Below are 19,789 nucleotides of genomic sequence, written 5' to 3' on the forward strand. Positions count from 1 at the left end.
AGAAGCAGCAGGCCTGGAGTTCCTTCAGGACAGCCTAGAAAAGGGACTAGCAGTCTTCTCTCTCTCTCAAGGTACAACTCTCAGGGCTTGCGTCTTTTCAAATGCAAGTGGATAAGGTCCCTTTATAGTTTTGCCCAGATATTTCCAAATTCCTGAAAGGAGTTCTCAGAGCCCTCTGTTGGGCTCTGTATGAATCTTTACAGGGGGCATCACTTAAGGACCTCACAGTGAAGATGATGTTTTTTGTGGCCCTAACTTCAGCAAGATGGGTTTCGGAACTACAGGCTTTGTCCTGTAGGGAGTCGTTCCTCCAATTTACTGAAGCAGGGATACCATTGCGTACAGTGCCTTTCTTCTTGTCGAAAGTCATTTCGTCCTTCCATGTTAATCAAGAGGTTCATCTACCCACATTCAGTTTAACCAGTTACAAGAAAGAGAACAAGAGAGTATAGTTGCTGGACATTCGGAGAGTTCGTCTTCGGTATTTCGAAGAGATAAAGAGTTTCATCTGTCCGATCATCTTTTCGTTTTGACAAATCCTAGCCGATGAGGGAAGCCAACTTCAAAAGCTTCGGTTTATAGATGAATTCGCAGAGCAATTTCTTCAGTTTATATTGGGTGTGGGAAAACAATTCTCAATATTCTTGAGGGTGCACTCCACTAGGGTTGTGGCTGCTTTGTGGGCAGAATCCCTGTTGGTACCACCCAAAGAAATTTGTAGGGTGGCAACATGGGTCACCCTTCATACCTTTACGAAGTTCTACAGGTTTGATGAAGTGGCTCATCTGGGCACAGCTTCTGAGTCCTCAGTGTTGACAGCAGGCTCATTTGTTCTGTCCTGTACTTTGGGGACTCCTTAGGTATGTCTCACTAGTTCAGGGGTGTCAAACTCAATCACATAAGGGGCCGTAATGTAAAACATAGGCTAATTCGCAGGCTGAATTTTTTATTAAAATACTTAGGGGTCCTTTTATTAAGGTACGCTAACCGATTTGGCGTGCGCTAAATGCACACCTTAATAAAAGCACCCCTTAGTCTTAGTAGAAGTATAGAGTTACAACCTCTCCAACCCCACGCCGGCTCTGTTTATTTTGCTTTATTATGAATAAGCTTTGTTCTATGCCTTGTGTACTTCAGAGGGAAGATGGCTTAGAAACAAAATTATATGGTTTTGACCTAATGAAAGGAGTATAGTTCTCAAAAGCTAGTCAGAAATGTATTACTAGTCTAATAATCACCTGCAATTTGTTCTTCAACATTTGTTTCTTTCACAATTTGGAAATAGTGCTTTCTGAGAGTCTGGTACTGTAAACTTGGAAACTGCTATAGCCTTGTGAAAGACACTGTTAACTTGAAATTCATTAATAGATAAAACACATTAAACAGAAAACATACATATCAATAAAACTATAAAAGCAGGGTGGCAAAAACAAACCAGAGCTGCATACAACCAGGGAAATGCTATTAAAATTGTTTTGTTATTCAAGCTAGCTTTTCTAATTTTTTTACATAAGGATAATCAGACTTTAAATGAACCAAAATTGTTCACAAAGGAAATACATGATAGAAACAATCAAATTACCTCAGGTGCAGGCAGCCGGGAGGACGAGGCGGACCCAAGCGGCGAAGGCAGTCGGGAGGGTGCAGGCAACTACGAGCAGTGATGGCAGAGAAAGACGGGTGCACAGCGTTCCAAAGAGTGGCGGCCGCGAGACTTAAGGCATATGAATCAACAGCTGATGTGGCAGCAGTAGACAGCGTAGTCGTGGCGGCTGCGAGTCTTGAGGCACTTGTACCTGATAGTTGTTTTTTTTTTAAGTCTTCCAGTGGGCCAGCTTAAGTGTAAATTTTTAATTATCTGGCAGGCCAAATTTTATAACCCCACAGGCCAGATTTTGACATGACTGCACTAGTTCAAGACAGATGTGCCTCTTGCACTAAAAAGAAATATTAAGTTCTTACCTTAGTAATCTTCTTTCTTGTAAAGAAACACATCAGTCTTGAAGCCCACCCTGTCAGTATTCACTGTTGCTTACTGGATGTGGTCAAGAGCATTTTAAGGAAAGGTTGTCTAACTGCCTTAGACAGGTATGTCTTAACAGATGTTTGTATGCTCCGATCGAACAGGGTTTCAGAGTTAAACGATTTCAGCCTTATCCAGAGGCTGACCAGACCTTACGATATCCATAACTGTTGGTGTAGGTGGCTGTTTATTCCACCTAAGTTTTGTTTTATGCTTCAATTTTCAAATTTGATAGGTGCAATTTTATGCTGTGTTTTCATGTTACTTACAGAGCAGAACGACTTTATTAGTCGGGGAGTTTCCCCATGTTCCCCTCCTTTTCTCTGTATTCTTTATTGTAGTGCTATTTGATTGCTTTGGTACAAATTGAGGGACTACAGTACAGCCCACTGAGGAAGGAGGTGGAGCCGAAGGCAATGATTGATGGCTTCTGCAAGAACTAGATCAAAACTGATGTGCCGCTTTACAAAAAGATTACCAAAGTAAGAACCTAAATTCTTTTTGCCACCATGCAACTTAGGCCTAGTATGGTTAGCTTATTTATGAATCTCCTGAGTAGATCAGTGTCAGAAATTATACTGAAATTTATGCCACATTCTGTGATCAGCCCCCCAGATCAAAGAATTTGATCAAATTTGTCAGATTTTGCTTTCCCTCACGGTCTTTCTTGTATTGCTTGGTCAGTTGTTCAGCGCTTGACTTCTCAAATGTTCCCATGCCTTAGGTAAGCTCAGTGGCTCTAGTTTTTTTTATATATTTGATTTTATTTGCGGTAGAGTTTACACTGTTTTTTCCAGGATGGTTTTTAGTGCAAGGAGCCATTTGGCCCTTTGCTTTGCTTTTACAACATTTTACCCTCGGGAGTGGGGCTGTTGAAAATTGCTTCCCTTTCCTCCCCACACACTGAGTAAAAGTATTTTAAGATAGGTACTATCTAAAAGTGGAAGGGGAAGTATGCACGGGGCTTTATTTTCCAAAAGGTCCATGTGTACTTTTGGTATTCATGTCAGCTTGGAAGCAGGTGTGTGTGTGTGTATATATGTATATGTATGTATATACCAAGGATCCACTATGTATGCACAGGCTTGCTAACAAATTTTCAAAGGGAAACAACTTTCAGCCCCTGTGATATTTTAAAAATTGCCCCATATGGGATTAGTGACTTCCCCCGTTAGTAAGTACCAGGTCCATTATTGTTTGCTTTGCTATGAATTCTGTTGCTGTTTGTCCAAGCTTTCTCTTGTGTTTCTGCACATCATAAATTGCTATCTATATGTCCATCTTGATTGTTTCTGTCTTTGCATTTACTTGCTAATCATTTGGAAAGGACTAGAGGTGCAAATAATTTTTTTGAAAATCCAGGCACCTTGCCAAATAATTAGGAGCACAGAAAGAAAATTTTCCATTTTTAGCTTCTTTTCTTGTTTTCATTGGCTTTGGCTTTTTCAGTCGCTATCTCTCTTGTCTCCCTCATTATCCTTTCTCCTCTCTAATGTGGCTGTGCAATTGCAGTTCATTGGCCCAGCTCTAACAGCGATTTTCAAGATTGGTTACAGTAGTTCCTTGACCCCAGAGCCTGCCAGAGTGATAGCTCCCCAACTCTACCAGTAGCTTTCCAGTCCTTGTGCCAAATTCTCTTGTGATGTTTTTTCTGAGGCTACTGCATTCCAGACTGCTGGGGGCATCTCATCTTCAGACTGCTGCAGTGGCGGTGCCCCCAGTGACAGCAGTTCTGTAGCCTTGGAGGCTGCTCTGCTACTCCAGTGTTCTTTACCTATATGTAGGTGTGGAATGTTAGGCACCTGAGTAACTTAGCACTGGAGTTTTTCAGCTTTAATGAAGTCCTATCTGTGATGGACTAAGTTTGTCAATCTACATGTTAACACTTATCGTGGACAAATTTCTGTTACCCTCTTTTTCTAGGTTTTTCCTAAAGGTTGTGAAAAGAAAAGCAAGTAAAGATGGGGCGCAGGTCCACATCATCCACAAAGAGTGGGAAATTCATGAACCCCACTGACCAAGCACGTAAGTATGCCTTGCTGGAATCTGCAGTGCATTTTACATAGGGCAAGTAAGACTGTAGCCCTTTTTATTGATAAATCTGTGCAGAGTAGTAAGTCAATAACTGAAATGAAGAATTCGTTTTCTCTTGTTTAGGTTGCACTTACTGTTCTATCTTCTCTTTCACTTCACCCTTGTTCTTGTATCCTGCATTTGGTGTTCCACGGTGTCTGCATACTTGGCAGTTTATCCAGGCTTTTTTTTCCATCTATAACTTGAGATGGATGATCAGTAGAGATGTAGGCATAAAAGCAAAGATGCTGAGGGTTCAGTTTAACAATCTTGATCATCTTCTTTTTACAGGAAAGGAAGCAAGAAAGAGAGAGCTGAAAAAGGTGAGTGCTGGAAGTGTGACTGAGTTCTGCTCTGGCATACCATGTCTTCTGTACTAATTGTACAAGAAGATAAATCAAGTCATTATAAAGAGCCCCAACACCACTTCCTTCAATGCCGTAAGAATCGAGAACCTGAAGGTAAAATGCAGCTTATACAGATGCCTGCAGTTAGAAACGTACAGATCGATATTGAGCCTTTGGTGGTCAGTGCTTTTTTAAACACCGACCACCATGGACTATTTTATACCCAGATATTCAGCACCTTGCTGTACCCGAATACCAGCACTGAATATCTAGGTATTAGGTGGCCACAGGCATACTAGGTGCTGCCAATATTCAGTAGCAATACCCAGATGGCTCTTTGGTCAACTTAGGATAGCCTTATTTTCTGTAATCAATTGGGTAACTTTCTGGGTACCATCACTCCATCTTTGGACCATCTCAGCGCTGCCTGGATTTTCAACAGCACCATTGGATTAGATCCAGTCAGCTTGATTTAACTGGGTAGAAGCCCTCCTACCTGGTTATATGGACACCATAGTTTTCATAGCTCTGAGACCTGCTAAGAGAATCATTTGAAGAATGTTAGGGAATTGCTGCAGCTTTACCTTTTTTGACTGATTGAGAAAGAGAATGATGGTCTGAATCCTCATTTGGAGAGAGAGAGCCCTGTCCTGGGTTCAGCATGACAGCCAAAGTAAAACAAACCAAAATCTAAAGCATTATTAAGTACTAGTCATTAAACCCGTTACATTAACGGGTGCTAGAATATGTCTATCTGTCTTTCTTTCTTTCTGTGTCTCTCCCTCCCACTGTCTGTTTCTCTTCCTGGCCCCCTTTTCCTGTCTGTGTTTCTTTATTTCTGTTTCTCTCCCTGCCTGCTGTCTTTCTGTGTGTCTGTTTTTCATTCTCGTGCGCTGCCTGCCTATCTTTCTGTCTCGCTCCATGGCCCCCTTTTGTCTCCCCCCAAAGCAAACCAAGATTGCTCCCTGGCCCCCTTTCCCTTTCTCCCCCTCCCCCACTTCCCTGTGCAGCAACAGCAGCATTCCCCCTTCTGTGTAGCAGCAACAGCATTCCACACTTCCCTGTACAGCAGCAGCATTCCCTCCTTCCCTGTGCAGCAGCATTCCCCCTTTCCCTGTGTAGCAGCAGCATTCCCCCTCTTCCCTGTGCACCCACCCATTGCCTGCTCCCCCTGTTCCCTTCCTTTTCCCTTCCCCTTCCAGCAGCATTCATTTTCTGTTCCCCCTATGCATAAGCCCCACAGAAATTTACTTGCCTCACAGAAAAGCGCTGCACCGCGTTGTTGCTGGACGCTGTTGTGTCTTCTCTACAGTGCGACCAACCCTAGCGGAAACAGGAAGCTGTGAGAGGGCGGGCCGCAGTGGAGAGGAGATGGTGAGGCCAGTGGCAGCACAGCGCAGCGCTTTTCATTTAAACGCTATGAGCATGCGAGAGGGAGGAGGAGGAAAAATAGATGCCGGCAGGGGGGTTTGGAGGTCAGGGCGTGTGCGGCAAGCCGCCGCTCGTGCCTGAAGATTTTAAAAGGGCGCTTGGCGTTGGGAAGTTGGGGCGCGTGCGGCAAGCCGTTGCTGGCGCCTGAAGATTTTAAAAGCGAGTATTTTTTTTTTTAGTTAAAAGACACGGCGTTGGCTCCTCTCATGATCCCCACCTGCGTCGGAAGTCCGACGAAGGCGGGGATCGTGAAAGTAGCCACCGCTGCGTCTTTGAAAGAATGAACGGCGGCGGCGAAGGGAGAGAGTACTGTAGGGGCATGCGGCTCCTACCTGCGGGTCCGTACATCGCGGCGACGGCAATAATGGAGCAGGGAGCAGGCCAGACTGGCAGTTAAACTGGAGCTTTGGTCTGGCCTGCTCCCTGCTCGTCTTGCCATATTGTATTTTTTTAGTTGAAAGACGCAGCGGTGGCTCCTCTCATGATCCCGTGAGAGGAGTCACCGCCGCGTGTTTCAACGAAAAAATACAATAGGGCAGGGAGCAGGCCAGACTGAAAAACAGCAAGGAGCAGCAGAGAGCATGGCAGAGCGAAAAATAGAACCTTAAGCCGCGCATGCACACTCCTACCTGTCGCTACAGCTCACAGAAAAGCGGCGCACACTTAGGAACTGCGCATGCGCGGCCTAGCGTTTTATTATATTAGACTAGTTGAGGGCTAATTTATTCTTGCAACAACTGAGAGCCAGTGGCCACCCTCATTAAGTGAGATCTCGTATTGTTTTTTTTTTTGTTTTTTTTTGTAATAAATATTTTTTATTCTTTTTTTAAATTCTTACATCAAGTGAAATACATGTAATACATTCAATTATGAAAAAACACTTGAAATTATTATTAAATGTTCTTACAATGTGAATTAAATAAACCCTTTATCAGAATTTTATATCATATTAATATTACAATAGTTTTCCCTCCCTACCCCTTCTATATGTTCTATACATGTGTTATTATATCTGATCAGTAGAATAATTTGTCAATGGTCCTCATATTTTATTAAATTTTTTAATATAACCTTGTTGTAATGCCAATACTTTTTCCATTTTATATATATGACAAATTGAATTCCACCAGAAAGTATAATTCAATTTAGTGTAATCCTTCCAGTTCTGAGTAATTTGCTGTATGGCTACCCCTGTTAAAATTAATAAAAGTTTATTATTATTAGCTGAAATCGGACTTTGTGTTGTCATTGCTGTTCCAAATAATATTGTATCATATGATAGTCCAACATGATTTTCTAATAAATTATTAATTTGTATTTGTTTTTATATTTGCTAGAAAAATGTAACTTGGTTCTATGTCTGTAGCTAGCCAAAGTTAATTGATTCATAAACTAAGTAAACATACCAGGACGACACAGAGATTATAATTCAGTGTCTGGATTCTTTTCTTTGTTTGAAATAGTTCTCAAAATTGTCCATTCAAGGCTGATTTAGGAAAGAGGATTTAAATCTAATTGTTCTGTGAAATAAAATTTCCTGGGCGAAAAAAACCCCAAATTACCTGGTACTCATCATATGCAATACTATTTTCTTGTTATCCATGAAGCCCTACTTCAGCCTTTTGTTCCTTAGAATGCCAATTGAAAGAGTACAGGTATAACACTTTCAGTGCTCAGTTTCAGCAATACGTGTGCCTCTGATGAGCAGGAGCCTATGTTGAGAATGAGGGGAAAAAATTCACTGATTCTTTGCATTGATCTAAGAACATAAGAATAGCCTTACTGGGTCAGACCAATAGTCCATCAAGCCCAGTAGCCCGTTCTCACAGTGGCCAATCCAGGTCACTAGTACCTGGCCAAAACCTAAGGAGTAGCAATATTCCATGCTACTGATCCAGGACAAGCAGTGGCTTCCCCCATGTCATTCTCAATAACAGACTATGGACTTTTCCTCCAGGAACTTGTCCAAACCTTGCTTAAAATCAGCTACGTTATCCGCTCTTACCACAACCTCTGGCAATACGTTCCAGAGCTTAACCATTCTCTGAGTGAAAAAAAATTCCTCCTATTGGTTTTAAAAGTATTTCCCTGTAACTTTGAGTGTCCCCTAGTCTTTGTAATTTTTGAACTTTTAAATTATAAATTAAATTTGTTAACCCCCTGTATAGGGTGTGCTTAAAGCTTTTGTAAATCTGGTCTTGTCTGAATGGATTTTCCCCTTGATTTTCTCTCAAGAACAAGAAACAACGAATGATGGTTCGAGCAGCTGTGCTGAAGATGAAAGATCCAAAGCAGATTATCCGGGACATGGAGAAACTTGATGAGATGGGTAAGAAGAGGTGGATCTACTTGGGGTAGGATCTCGTTCCAAGGAGATGTTGTCAAATAAGTCATTTAGAAGATTCCTAAGTACAGTATGCTTAAGTTAGTCGTGGCTGAAGTCAGAATCCCAGTGACCCAGCCATCTACTTGATTTATCATGAATTTGACCCACTTGTACAAGAGAGGTGTAGAAACAGATTGCTTTATGGGTAGAAGATAACACTCTTAAGCTTGGTCTCTAGACACAGCTATGGGGGTTGCAAACTTTAAGTAACTGTTGAGCCATAAGAATTATGTTAACTTGAAATGAGTTAGTGGAAGGCAGTCAAGGTCCATGTAGGTTTGGAAACAGGAGCATCTTGATCCAGAATTGTCTCCTGTGCAACATGTCCCCTACTGCACAATGGTCACTGCAGGGGAGACACTGGATGGGGAAAGATTTTTGCATTCCTGGGTCCTTACATCCTATGTGGCTACGCCACTTGCATAGCTCTATCTGGAAGTATATACGTTCTCATTCACTCTTTTCCTGCTTAGAGAATCAGATGGGTAGTACTGACTTTAATACCACAGTCCTGATTTAAGTTCTCAAACAGTTAAACTTGTCCTGAAGGGAAAAGCATTTGCAAAGCTGGGAAGGAGACAAAAGAAGAAGATGTGACAAATAGCCCATTCTAGTGCAACAGGAATATCAGTCTTGACCAACAGGTATTTATCCTCCTTTACTGCAAAGTCTGTATAAAGCCTAATTTGCATATTCTTCAGCTCCTCCTCCTCTCACTCTGGGCTATGCTAATTTCCTCAATCTTAGAAACATAGAAACATAGAAGATGACGGCAGAAAAGGGCTACAGCCCATCAAGTCTGCCCACTCTGCTTACCCACCCCCTGTCTATGCCCTAATGACCCAATTTCCTTATCTTGACCCTCGTAGGGATCCCACATGGGTATCCCATTTATTCTTAAAGTCTGGCACGCTGTCTGCCTCGATCACCTGCACTGGAAGCTTGTTCCAATGATCAACCACTCTCTCTGTGAAGAAATACTTTCTGGTGTCGCCATGAAATTTTCCGCCCCTGAGTTTGAGCGGGTGCCCTCTTGTGGCCGAGGGTCCCTTGAGAAAGAAAATATCATCTTCCACTTCGACATGTCCCGTGAGGTACTTAAATGTTTCGATCATGTCTCCCCTCTTCCTACGTTCCTCAAGAGTGTAGAGCTGCAATTTGTTCAGTCTCTCTTTGTACGAGAGACCCTTGAGCCCCGAGATCATCCTGGTGGCCGTCCGTTGAACCGATTCAATTCTGCGCACATCTTTACTGTAATGTGGCCTCCAGAATTGCACACGGTACTCCAGATGAGGTCTCACCATGGCCCTGTACAACGGCATTATGACTTCAGGCTTTCGGCTGACGAAACTTCTATTGATACAACCCAATATCTGCTTTGCCTTAGATGAAGCCTTCTCCACTTGATTGGCAGTTTTCATGTCTGCACTGATGATTACTCCTAAATCTCGTTCTGCTGAAGTCCTAGTTAAAGTCAAGAAGTACGTCCTGCATGGATTTCCGCTTCCGAGGTGCATGACCTTACATTTCTTAGCATTGAAGCCTAGCTGCCAGGTTGAGGACCAACTTTCCAATGTAAGCAGGTCCTGCGCCATATAATTCTGTAAACTGCATTCACTTACTATATTACATAGTTTGGCGTCATCGGCGAATAGTGTTATTTTACCTTGAAGCCCTTTTTTTTCACTCTGATTTATAATTTTTATTCGTTTTCAAATTTTACATAAAGTGTACAAAATATTAAAATACAATTGATGAATACACAATATCACTTTTATATCTAATACATCATATTTTAAATATATTTTTATCCCCTCTCCCTCCCCCCACCCTTCTAGTACTTTCCAATCATACATTATATATTGTATTTCATATTATATCATATTATGTAAAAATTATTTTCACTACCCTCCCCTTCATGTGTGTCACAAAGAAGATATTGAAAAGAAGAAGAGAAATCCAACTATTTATTCATTACAATATTTTGTCAATGGCACCCATATTTTTATAAATTTAGTATATGTCCCTCTTTGTATTGCTATTGCTCTTTCCATTTTGAATATATGACATATTGTATTCCACCAAAATGTATAATTTAGGTTATTATAATTCTTCCAATTGTTGGTTATATGCTGAATGGCAACCCCTGTCATGATTAATAAGAGCTTGTTATTTTCTGGTGAAATTTGACTTTTTTTTCTCATCATCATTCCAAATAACACTGTATCATATGATATTGTTATATGATTTTCCATCAATTTATTAATTTGTGGCCAAATTGTATTCCAAAAACTTTTAATGTAGGGACAATGATACAGTAAATGATCCAACGTCCCTGGTTCCAGATTACAGTGCCAGCATTTATTGGACTTAGAGCTATCTAATTTTTGTAAACGTGTAGGGGTCCAAAAAGCTCTATGTAATAAAAAGAACCAAGTTTGTCTCATAGATGCTGACACTGTACATCTCATTCTCCAAGACCAGATTAGTGGCCATTGAGATGCATTAATTTGATGCTTAATCTCAATGCTCCAAATATCTCTTAGACCATTTTTTGGTTTTTTATTCAAATATTAATTTATACCACAATGCGGCTTGATGTCCTAGGAAGTCTGCTTGAAAACATAAGAACTTTAAACTATATTGATTATTCAATGTTTTCCATTCAGGGAACCCAACCTGAATGGCCTGCTTCAATTGCAACCATTTAAAACTTTGTGTTTTACTAAGACCAAATCTATGTTGCAATTGTGAAAATTCCAGCAGTTTACCTTCTGAAATAACATCATCTAGAGATCTAATGCCTGCAATAATCCAGTTCTTCCAAAGGATTTGAGCTCCGCCAATTTTGATCTTGGAGTTTATCCATAGAGATTGATTAGTTGATTTGTTTATTGGGACAGGTGTTAATTTACTAATAAACCTCAACGTTTTCCAAGTATCCATTAATATTTTATTTTCTCTGTATCTTCTAGGTATGTTAATACTTGGAAGATGAACTAAATTTAGGGGAAACATAAGGCGCCATTCCAAATACAACCAATCTGGTGCATTATCTATAAGTTCTGGGAGGATCCAATACATACCCTGATGTAGAATATAGGCTTGATGGTACCTATAAAAATTTGGAAAATTTACCCCTCCCTCCTTAATTGATTTTTGCAAAGTTACTAAAGCTATTCTAGGTGTTTTACCAAGCCAAAGAAATTTTGTTAAAATACTATTAAGCTTTTTATAAAAGGACCCCTGAAAATAAATAGGTATCATACTCATTTGATAACAAACTACAGGCAACATCATCATTTTAATAGTTTGAACTCTCCCCCACCAAGAAATATGTAAAGGGTTCCATTGCTCGCACAACTCCGTAACTTTTTTTAATATAATTTAGGTATCTTCAATTGTATTTTTAACTTGAATGCCAAGATATTTAAATCCTTCTTCTTTCCATATGAACGGAAAAGTGTCAATTAATCCTTTTACACAATGAACATTTAAAGGTATAATTTCAGATTTATTCCAATTAATTTTATAACCTGAAAATTTGCCAAACATCAATTCCAATAAAGAAGATAAGGTAGACTCTGGATTTCTCAAATAAAGTAAAATATCATCCGCATAAGCCGAAATTTTATATTCCATATCAGAATATGGAATACCCTGTATCCCCCTTGCTTGCTGTATTGCTAACAATAAGGGTTCTAATACAACATCAAATAACAAAGGAGATAAAGGACAACCTTGCCTAACTCCCCTCTGCAATTGAAAACCATCAGATATCATATTATTAATATTTAATCTTGCAATCGGGAAGCTATACAAAGTTTTTACCATTTGTAGAAATCCAGAACCTATACCAAACCATTCTAAAGCCTGATACATAAAATTCCATTCTACCCTATCAAACGCTTTTTCTGCATCCAAGGAAACTGTAAAAGCCGGTTCATCCATTTTTTTTGATAAATTTAACATATGAAACAATAATCTAGAGTTATTAGAGGAATGTCTTTTAGCAACGAAACCCGTCTGATGCATGTCTATAATATGTGGGAGAGCTTTGGCTAATCTCAAAGCCAAAATTTTCGCCAAAAGTTTATTATCCACATTTATTAAAGATATAGGCTTGTAGTTTGAAACCAAAGTGAGATCTTTATTTGGCTTAGGCAAAACAATTATTATTGATTTAGCCATAGTACCTTTAATATCACCTTTTATAAGTTGTGTCTGATATAAATTTAGTAAATATGGGGATAGGACATTTGAAATGTTTTATAAAATTCTACTGTATAACCATCACCACCTGGAGCGGATCCAACTCTAAGAGATCTCAACGCTGTTTCTAATTCTTTTAATGATATAGGTTCGTCTAAACTCCGTTTTATATGATCAGGAATCTTAGGTCCATTAATAGAATCTAAAAAATTTTTACCATCTTTTTGTCTCTCCAAATAAGGCTCAGAAGAATACAGGTCCTTATAAAATTTTAGAAATTGTTTTAAAATTATATTTGTTTGATTTGTTATTATACTATTATCATCTTTTATCCCATTTATATTAGTTCTTCTTTTTTTTGCTTTAAGATAATTTGCCAATAATCTTCCCGCCTTATTAGAATTTCCATAATACACTGCTTGCTTGGAAAACAAATCTCTTCTTATCATTTTTGAAGTTAATTCATTATATTTACCTTTTGCTTTCAAAAGAGCTTGCAAAACCTCATGTTCCCATTTACTTACCAATTTAGCTTCTAATATTTTAATTTCTTTTTCTAATTCTATATATTGCATTTTAATCTGTTTCCTAACAAAAGCTGAATATGATATAATATTACCCCTCATAGTTGCTTTAAATGCATCCCATACATTCTCAATAGATGTATCCTCCACTAAATTTATTTGAAAGAAATCATTAATTTGTGTTTTAAAATTTTCCAAAAATTTGCCATCCACAAGCAATGCATTATCAAATCTCCAAAGAGGTCTACCATTCTCCAATTGATCCAATTGTAATTCTATCCATACTCCCGCATGATCCGAAATAATAATAGGATCTATGGAAGCTTTAATCACCTGTTGCACCTTATTTGTTGAAACAAAAATATAATCTATTCTTGAAAATGATTTATGAACCTGTGAACAAAATGAAAATTCCTGATCATTAAAATGAAGAATACGCCATATATCCTTCAAATCACATGATTGAGCCAAATTATCTAAACCTAAAGATTTTATGCTTTTACCTGGTTTTTTATCCAATAATGGATCCATTACAGCATTAAAATCTCCAGCCACCACTAAATTAGAAGTAGCCAGTGGTAACAACATACTCTAACTTTTTTAAAAATTCTGATTGATTTGAATTTGGGGCATATATATTAAACAACGTCAGGGCATTATTTCCCATACTTATATCAATATGTATCCATCTTCCATGTGGATCTGAATTTATTACCTTAAAATTGGCCATACATTTTTTATTTATAAGAATTGCTACCCCTGCTTTTTTACCTGCTGCTGGAGCAAAAAAACATTCTTTTACCCACCCATCCTTTAGTTTTTTTGATTCCTTTATATTCAGATGAGTCTCCTGCAAACAATAAACATCCGCGTTTTGCTTTTTTAAAAATGCTAATACCTTTTTCCTTTTGATTACATGATTCAGGCCATTGACATTAATAGAAAATATCTTAAAAGACATTATATATTTTAAAACTTATCATCATAATCTTTTTCCTTTCTTACTTCATATTTAAGATCCAAAAATTTTTCTCAATGACAACACATTTTTACCCCTGAAGTATCCAATCCCTTATTAACCTTTTCCTTAATCATTCTAGTAAATCCCATCTTTTTCCCACCCTTTCCCACCCAATATAATGACTGCTTAAGGACACACATTGGAACAGCAACCCGAACATTCCCCTCCCCTCTAGGCAACCAATATTTAATTAATATCCCCTTTATCATTTCTTAAAATAAATTCATTAATCTTTCACAGTGTATCTTAGTTTATCTCCTTTTAAACATAATCTTTTTTTAATTTTTTTTTTTATTCTTTTTTTTATTTTTTTTTTACCATTTTCAAAATAATTATATTTTCTATCTATCTATATTAACCTTTGATAACTTTAATCATATTTTACTCCTAACATTTCATTAATGTATTTTTATCCACTCATCAATCTTTAATTTATATTTCCTCAATATTTTAGTTTATATCATAAAATTCTATCATAAACATATATTTAATATAGTAATGTTATTTTTCCTATATCTCATACATTCTATTCCAGCAATTCATATCATCCTTTTAATATCTAAAAATAAATATCCATATCTTCATATACTTCTTTAAAAGTTGATTATAAATTTATAATTATTATCATTTATTTATATTTTAACAATTTTTTTTTATTTATTTTTTTTTCCTTTCATTCTGAAAAATGAAATTTTTAATATATATATATATATTTTTATATTTTTCCTCTTTTCCAATTAATATCCAATCCTTTTGAAACTATAATATTACAAAATCAAACTTTATAATTAATATTTAGTATATTTTTCTTATTTATTTTACATTTTCATTTCCTTTCTTTTACTTGCATCTAAATGTCATAGATCATTTTTGTCTATGATTAGTCCATTCTATATTCTTCTTTTTGTTATCCATTTTTTCATTACTTTTCGTGTCATTAGTTTATTAAAATAACTGTTCTTTCATATTGTTTTCTTATTTATATCCTTCTTCCCTTTAGTCTCTTGAGTGTCATTAGTCATTTTATTTAATATCCTTTTTTCCATTCTGCTTTCTTCTTTTACCAAATTGTATCATTATCTGGTGTATTCTTCTTTTTTCCTCCTTTTGTTATTTATTCAAGTTTTTTATTACTTTATGATCACTCTTTACTCCAGCCATCCAACTTTTACTTTTCTAAAGTTTAGACTCTTGAGTTTCCAGTCCATCTTTCTTGTCTATTTCTTCTTTATATTTTTTTGTTGTCTTTTCTTTAGTTTGTTTTATTTCCTGTTCTTTATTTCATATTCTTCTTTCTTCAGTATTCCAAAGTCTCACAGTTTTATATAGAAATTTTTTTTTTTTTTTTTTCACAATGTACATCAAAACCAGTCTTAAAATCTTCTGATCATTTCAACATCCATTATGTTAGAATGACATAGGTTCTGATTTTGATAGGAAGGTCTTTAGCTTTTCCGGATCTTCAAAATACAAGGATTTATCTCCAGAAGATACCCTCATTTTTGCTGGGTAATACAAACCATATTTATATCCCTTTTCCTTTAATTGAGGTCTCAAGTCTAGGAATCTCTTTCTTTTATTTGCTGTGTTTTTAGCAAAATCAGGCAAAAACCATATTTTGGATCCTTTGTAATTTAAATTTTTGTCTTTCTTGGCAGCATTTAAAATTTCTATTGCTTGCTGGTATCTTAGCATTTTAAATATTAACGGTCTTGGTCTGCCTTGATTTTCCATATTTTTTACTGGGATCCTGTGCGCCCTTTCTATTTCTAATGGTTGTTTAAGATCCAATTGCAGTATTTTGGGAATTAGATTTTCTAAAAATTGTATGGCATTTTTGCCTTCCAAATTTTCCTGCATTCCAAAAAGTTTTATATTCTTTCTTCTTCCTCGGTTTTCATAATCTTCCAGTTGATTTTTCAATTGAATCAGTTCCAAACTGTCATTTTTACATCTGTTTCCTTCACATTCTAAAACCTCCATTTTAGTTTCTAAGTCAGTTGTTCTTTTATTATTTATTTCCATCTGTCTGTGGATATTTAGTATTTCTTCCTTCATTTCAGCCATATTACTCACAGTCTCTTTAAGCATTTGTTTAATCTGTCTCAGCTCTTCCATAACTTCAGTTTTACTCAGCACATCCAATTCTTCAGTAGGAAGCGGGACCTTACTTGGTGTAATTTGATCCTGCTTCTGTCTTTTCGCCGACATACCGACTTCGTTTTTATTTTGTCTGGTGCTTGCCATGCTCCTGCACTTCTTTTGATTTTTTTTTTTTTTCCGCCGATTTTATTTCTTCACAGTTATCTTTAGGATCGTGTATACTCTTGCCAGCCACTCTGTCTAGTATCTTCGATGTCACACTGCACAGCACAAAGAAAAAGCCGGCGAAGGAGTAACTGATCCTTTTGGCTCCTTACCCCCAGGGCTTCACTTCAACACCGGCGGAGGAGGGCTGCATCAAACTGCCATAGTTTCAGCATTGACAGGCACCAGCCCTCCACCGAAATCGGCTCAAAGGGGGAAACTTTTTTTTCCGTTAGCCAGTTCAATGCTCAATATCCTGCCTTCACTGCCGCGCCGCACCAGCACATAGAAAAGCCGACGAAGAAGCAACAGTTCCTCCTTGCTCCCTCCCCTCAGACCTCTCCTCAGCGCCGGCGGATGAGGGTGGTATCAAATTTCCTCCGCTGGTAGGCATATAATTTTCAGCACCGTCGGCATTAGTTTTTTCGCCGAAATCGGCTCGAAGGGGAAAACTTTTTTTAAATCACAGTTGCCTAGTTGAGAGGAGTGCCGCGATCACACGTCCATTTTGTGTGCGCGGTAAGCCACACACCCCTTACCTTGAAGCCCTTGAGTCAGATCCCCTATGAATATGTTGAAAAGGAGTGGACCCAGGACCGAGCCCTGCGGCACTCCACTGGTCACCTCCGATGTTTTAGAGAGGGTACCATTAACCACCACCCTCTGAAGTCTGCCACTCAGCCAATCATTGACCCATGCAGTTAGTGTCTCTCCTAACCCCATCGATTCCATCTTGCTTAGCAGCCTGCGGTGTGGGACACTGTCAAAAGCTTTCCTGAAGTCCAGGTACACGACGTCCAAAGACTCTCCCAAGTCCAACTTTCTTGTTACCCAGTCAAAGAAGCTGATGAGATTGGATTGGCAGGACCTACCCTTGGTGAATCCATGCTGACTGGGATCCCGAAGATTCCCTTCATTCAAGATCGTGTCCAATTTGCTTTTAATTAGTGTTTCCATGAGTTTGCACACTATTGATGTGAGACTCACCGGTCTATAATTCGCAGCCTCTGCCCTGCAACCCTTTTTATGCAGAGGAACGACATTAGCTAATTTCCAGTCCAGGGGAACTTTCCCCTTACTTAGGGAGAGATTGAATAGTTCAGCCAACGGTTTCGCCAGGACATCGCTCAATTCTCTGAGCATTCTTGGGTGCAAATTGTCTGGTCCCATGGCTTTGTTCACCTTGAGTCTTGCCAGTTCACTGTAAACTTCACCTGGTGTGAACTCAAAATTCTGAAACGGGTCTTCTGTGCTTTGTGTTGCCTTCAACTGGGGACCGTGTCCCGGTGCCTCACAGGTGAAGACAGAGCAGAAGTATTCATTCAGTAGTTCGGCTTTATCGGAATCTGCTTCCACGTAACTTCCGTCCGGTCTTCTAAGGCATACTATCCCGCCTGTGTTCCTTTTTCTGTCACTAATATACCTGAAGAAGGATTTGTCCCCCTTTTTAATGTTTTTTGCCAGAATTTCTTCCACTCGAAGTTTTGCCTCCCTAACTGCCATTTTGACCGCTGTAGACCTGGTCCTATATTCTACTTTTGCCTCTCTTTTCTCCGTGCGCTTGTAGGAGAGAAACGCTTTTTTCTTCTCCTTAATGAGGTGCGAGATCTCCGCGGTGAACCATTGGGGTTTATTGTTTCTTTGTCGTTTATTTACTGATTTTATGAAGCGGCTAGTTGCTTCATGTATGGTTGATTTCAGTGTTAACCACTTAGCTTCTACATCATCGGTCTCCGCTTGGTCCTGCAGCGTCTGATGGACGAAATCTCCCATGCGTGCGAAGTCTGTGCCCCGGAAATTGAGTACCTTTGTTTTCATGTTTGATCTAGGGAAGCCTTTCCTAAGGTTGAACCATACTATATTGTGGTCGCTGGAGGCTAGCGTATCTCCTACTGAGACCTCTGAAACGCTTTCCCCGTTGGTGAGTACCAGGTCGAGGATCGCCTGGGCCCTAGTGGGCTCCGTTACCATTTGTTTGAGACGTGCTCCCTTTATGGAGGTTAAGAGCCTCCTGGTTGTCGCTGAAAATGAGTTCCAGTCTGCATCAGGCATATTGAAGTCCCCTAGCAGTACAGCTTCTCCTCGTAGAGTGATATTCTCTATGTCTTCAATTAATTCTGCGTCCATGTCTTCCAGTTGTCTTGGGGGTCTGTAAACCACACCTAGATACAGGCATTTTTCTCTGCCTCTTGCCAGGTTTACCCAGAGGGACTCCCCGGTGTACTTGACATCTGTGATCCTGGTGGTTTTGATGTCCTCTTTAATATATAGAGCTACCCTCCCTCCTAACCTGCCCTCTTACTCTCTACAGCGAAGTTGTGGGAGCTTCTCTGTTCTGTATGTGTTTTTTTCCTGTGGCCGATGATTGGAAGCGTCCTCCAAAGGATAAGGACACACAAGGGGTGAGTAATTCTGGTTGCCCCGAACTGGCCAATGCAGCCATTCTGGTTGCCTCAGGCAGGCCAAGATGACAGTGGTACACAGATCTGTGCATCTACAGAGGGGCACAGGGCTTAGGCTTCTCTGTTATCCAGGACTCCTTTTGCAAGGCTCACTTGCCCTGGAAGATCCAGACTGCTTTGGTCTTATGGCTTGGCTCTTGAGTGTGAAGCCTTAGTATACAAAAGCTATTCAGAATTAGTGATAACCTTCTTGTTAAGATCTAAGAAGCAGTTCACTTGGCAGCCTATATGAAAGTTTGGAAGTGTTTCCACAGCTGGTGCAGTCAGAGACGCAGATTCAACTAAGGCTTCAATTGCCATGGTCTTAGCTTTTCTTCAGGAAGGGCTTGATAAAGGCCTTGCAGTAGATTCACTCAAGGTACAGATAGCAGATCTTTCCTGCTTTAGAGGACAGACCAATGAACTTTGGCTTCTCATCCAGATGTGTCCACATTTTTAAAGGGAGTGTTGCATCTTCGCTCCCCTGTGCACCATCCCTTTCCATCCTGGAATCTTAATCTTGTCCATCGGGCACTAGCTCAGGCTCCATATGAGCCCTTGGAGGAGGCCTCGCTCTTGGACTTAACAGTCAAGACTATGTTTTTAGTGGCCGTAACTTCAGCCAGAAGGGTATCAGAATTGCAGGCTCTGTCCTACAGGAAACCCTTCTTCAAGATTTCGGAGACTGGTTTCTTACTTTGAATGGTACCTTCCTTCCTAACCAAAGGTAGTTCCAATTTTCACGTAAACCGGGAAGTGCGTCTCCTGGCCTTTTTGCCCTCCAGGGCAAAGAAGGAAGGCAAGATCCTGAAATGCCTGGACATCTGAAGAGGAGTTCTTCATTATTTAGAAATGCCTAATTAATTTCACTTGTCAGATCATCTCTTCATGCTCTTGGTGCAGCATGATGTGTAAAGTTGGCATCAAAGCAACCATTTCAAAATGGATTTGATGTGGGCAATTTTTTTGGCCTATATTGGGAGCAGAAAACAGTCTCCTGTGGAGTAAAGGCACACTCCACCAG

The 19,789-nt window shown here is 39.2% G+C and overlaps 1 protein-coding gene across 3 annotated transcripts in view; it reads left to right on the top strand.

The window, feature by feature from the left end:
* The window catches only part of WBP11 (WW domain binding protein 11), a 74,762-nt gene that overhangs the window by 14,245 nt on the left and 40,728 nt on the right, over positions 1–19,789 (top strand). For all 3 annotated transcript variants that reach the window (XM_033935029.1, XM_033935028.1, XM_033935030.1), the window contains exons 2-4: positions 3,947–4,048; positions 4,388–4,419; positions 8,110–8,203. In XM_033935029.1, the coding sequence (XP_033790920.1) occupies positions 3,985–4,048; positions 4,388–4,419; positions 8,110–8,203 (190 nt within the window). In that variant the 5' untranslated portion in view covers positions 3,947–3,984. The remainder of the gene's footprint in view (positions 1–3,946; positions 4,049–4,387; positions 4,420–8,109; positions 8,204–19,789) is intronic.

Source organism: Geotrypetes seraphini, chromosome 2 (genome assembly GCF_902459505.1).
Source record: "Geotrypetes seraphini chromosome 2, aGeoSer1.1, whole genome shotgun sequence".
NCBI classification, from domain to species: Eukaryota; Metazoa; Chordata; class Amphibia; order Gymnophiona; family Dermophiidae; genus Geotrypetes; species Geotrypetes seraphini.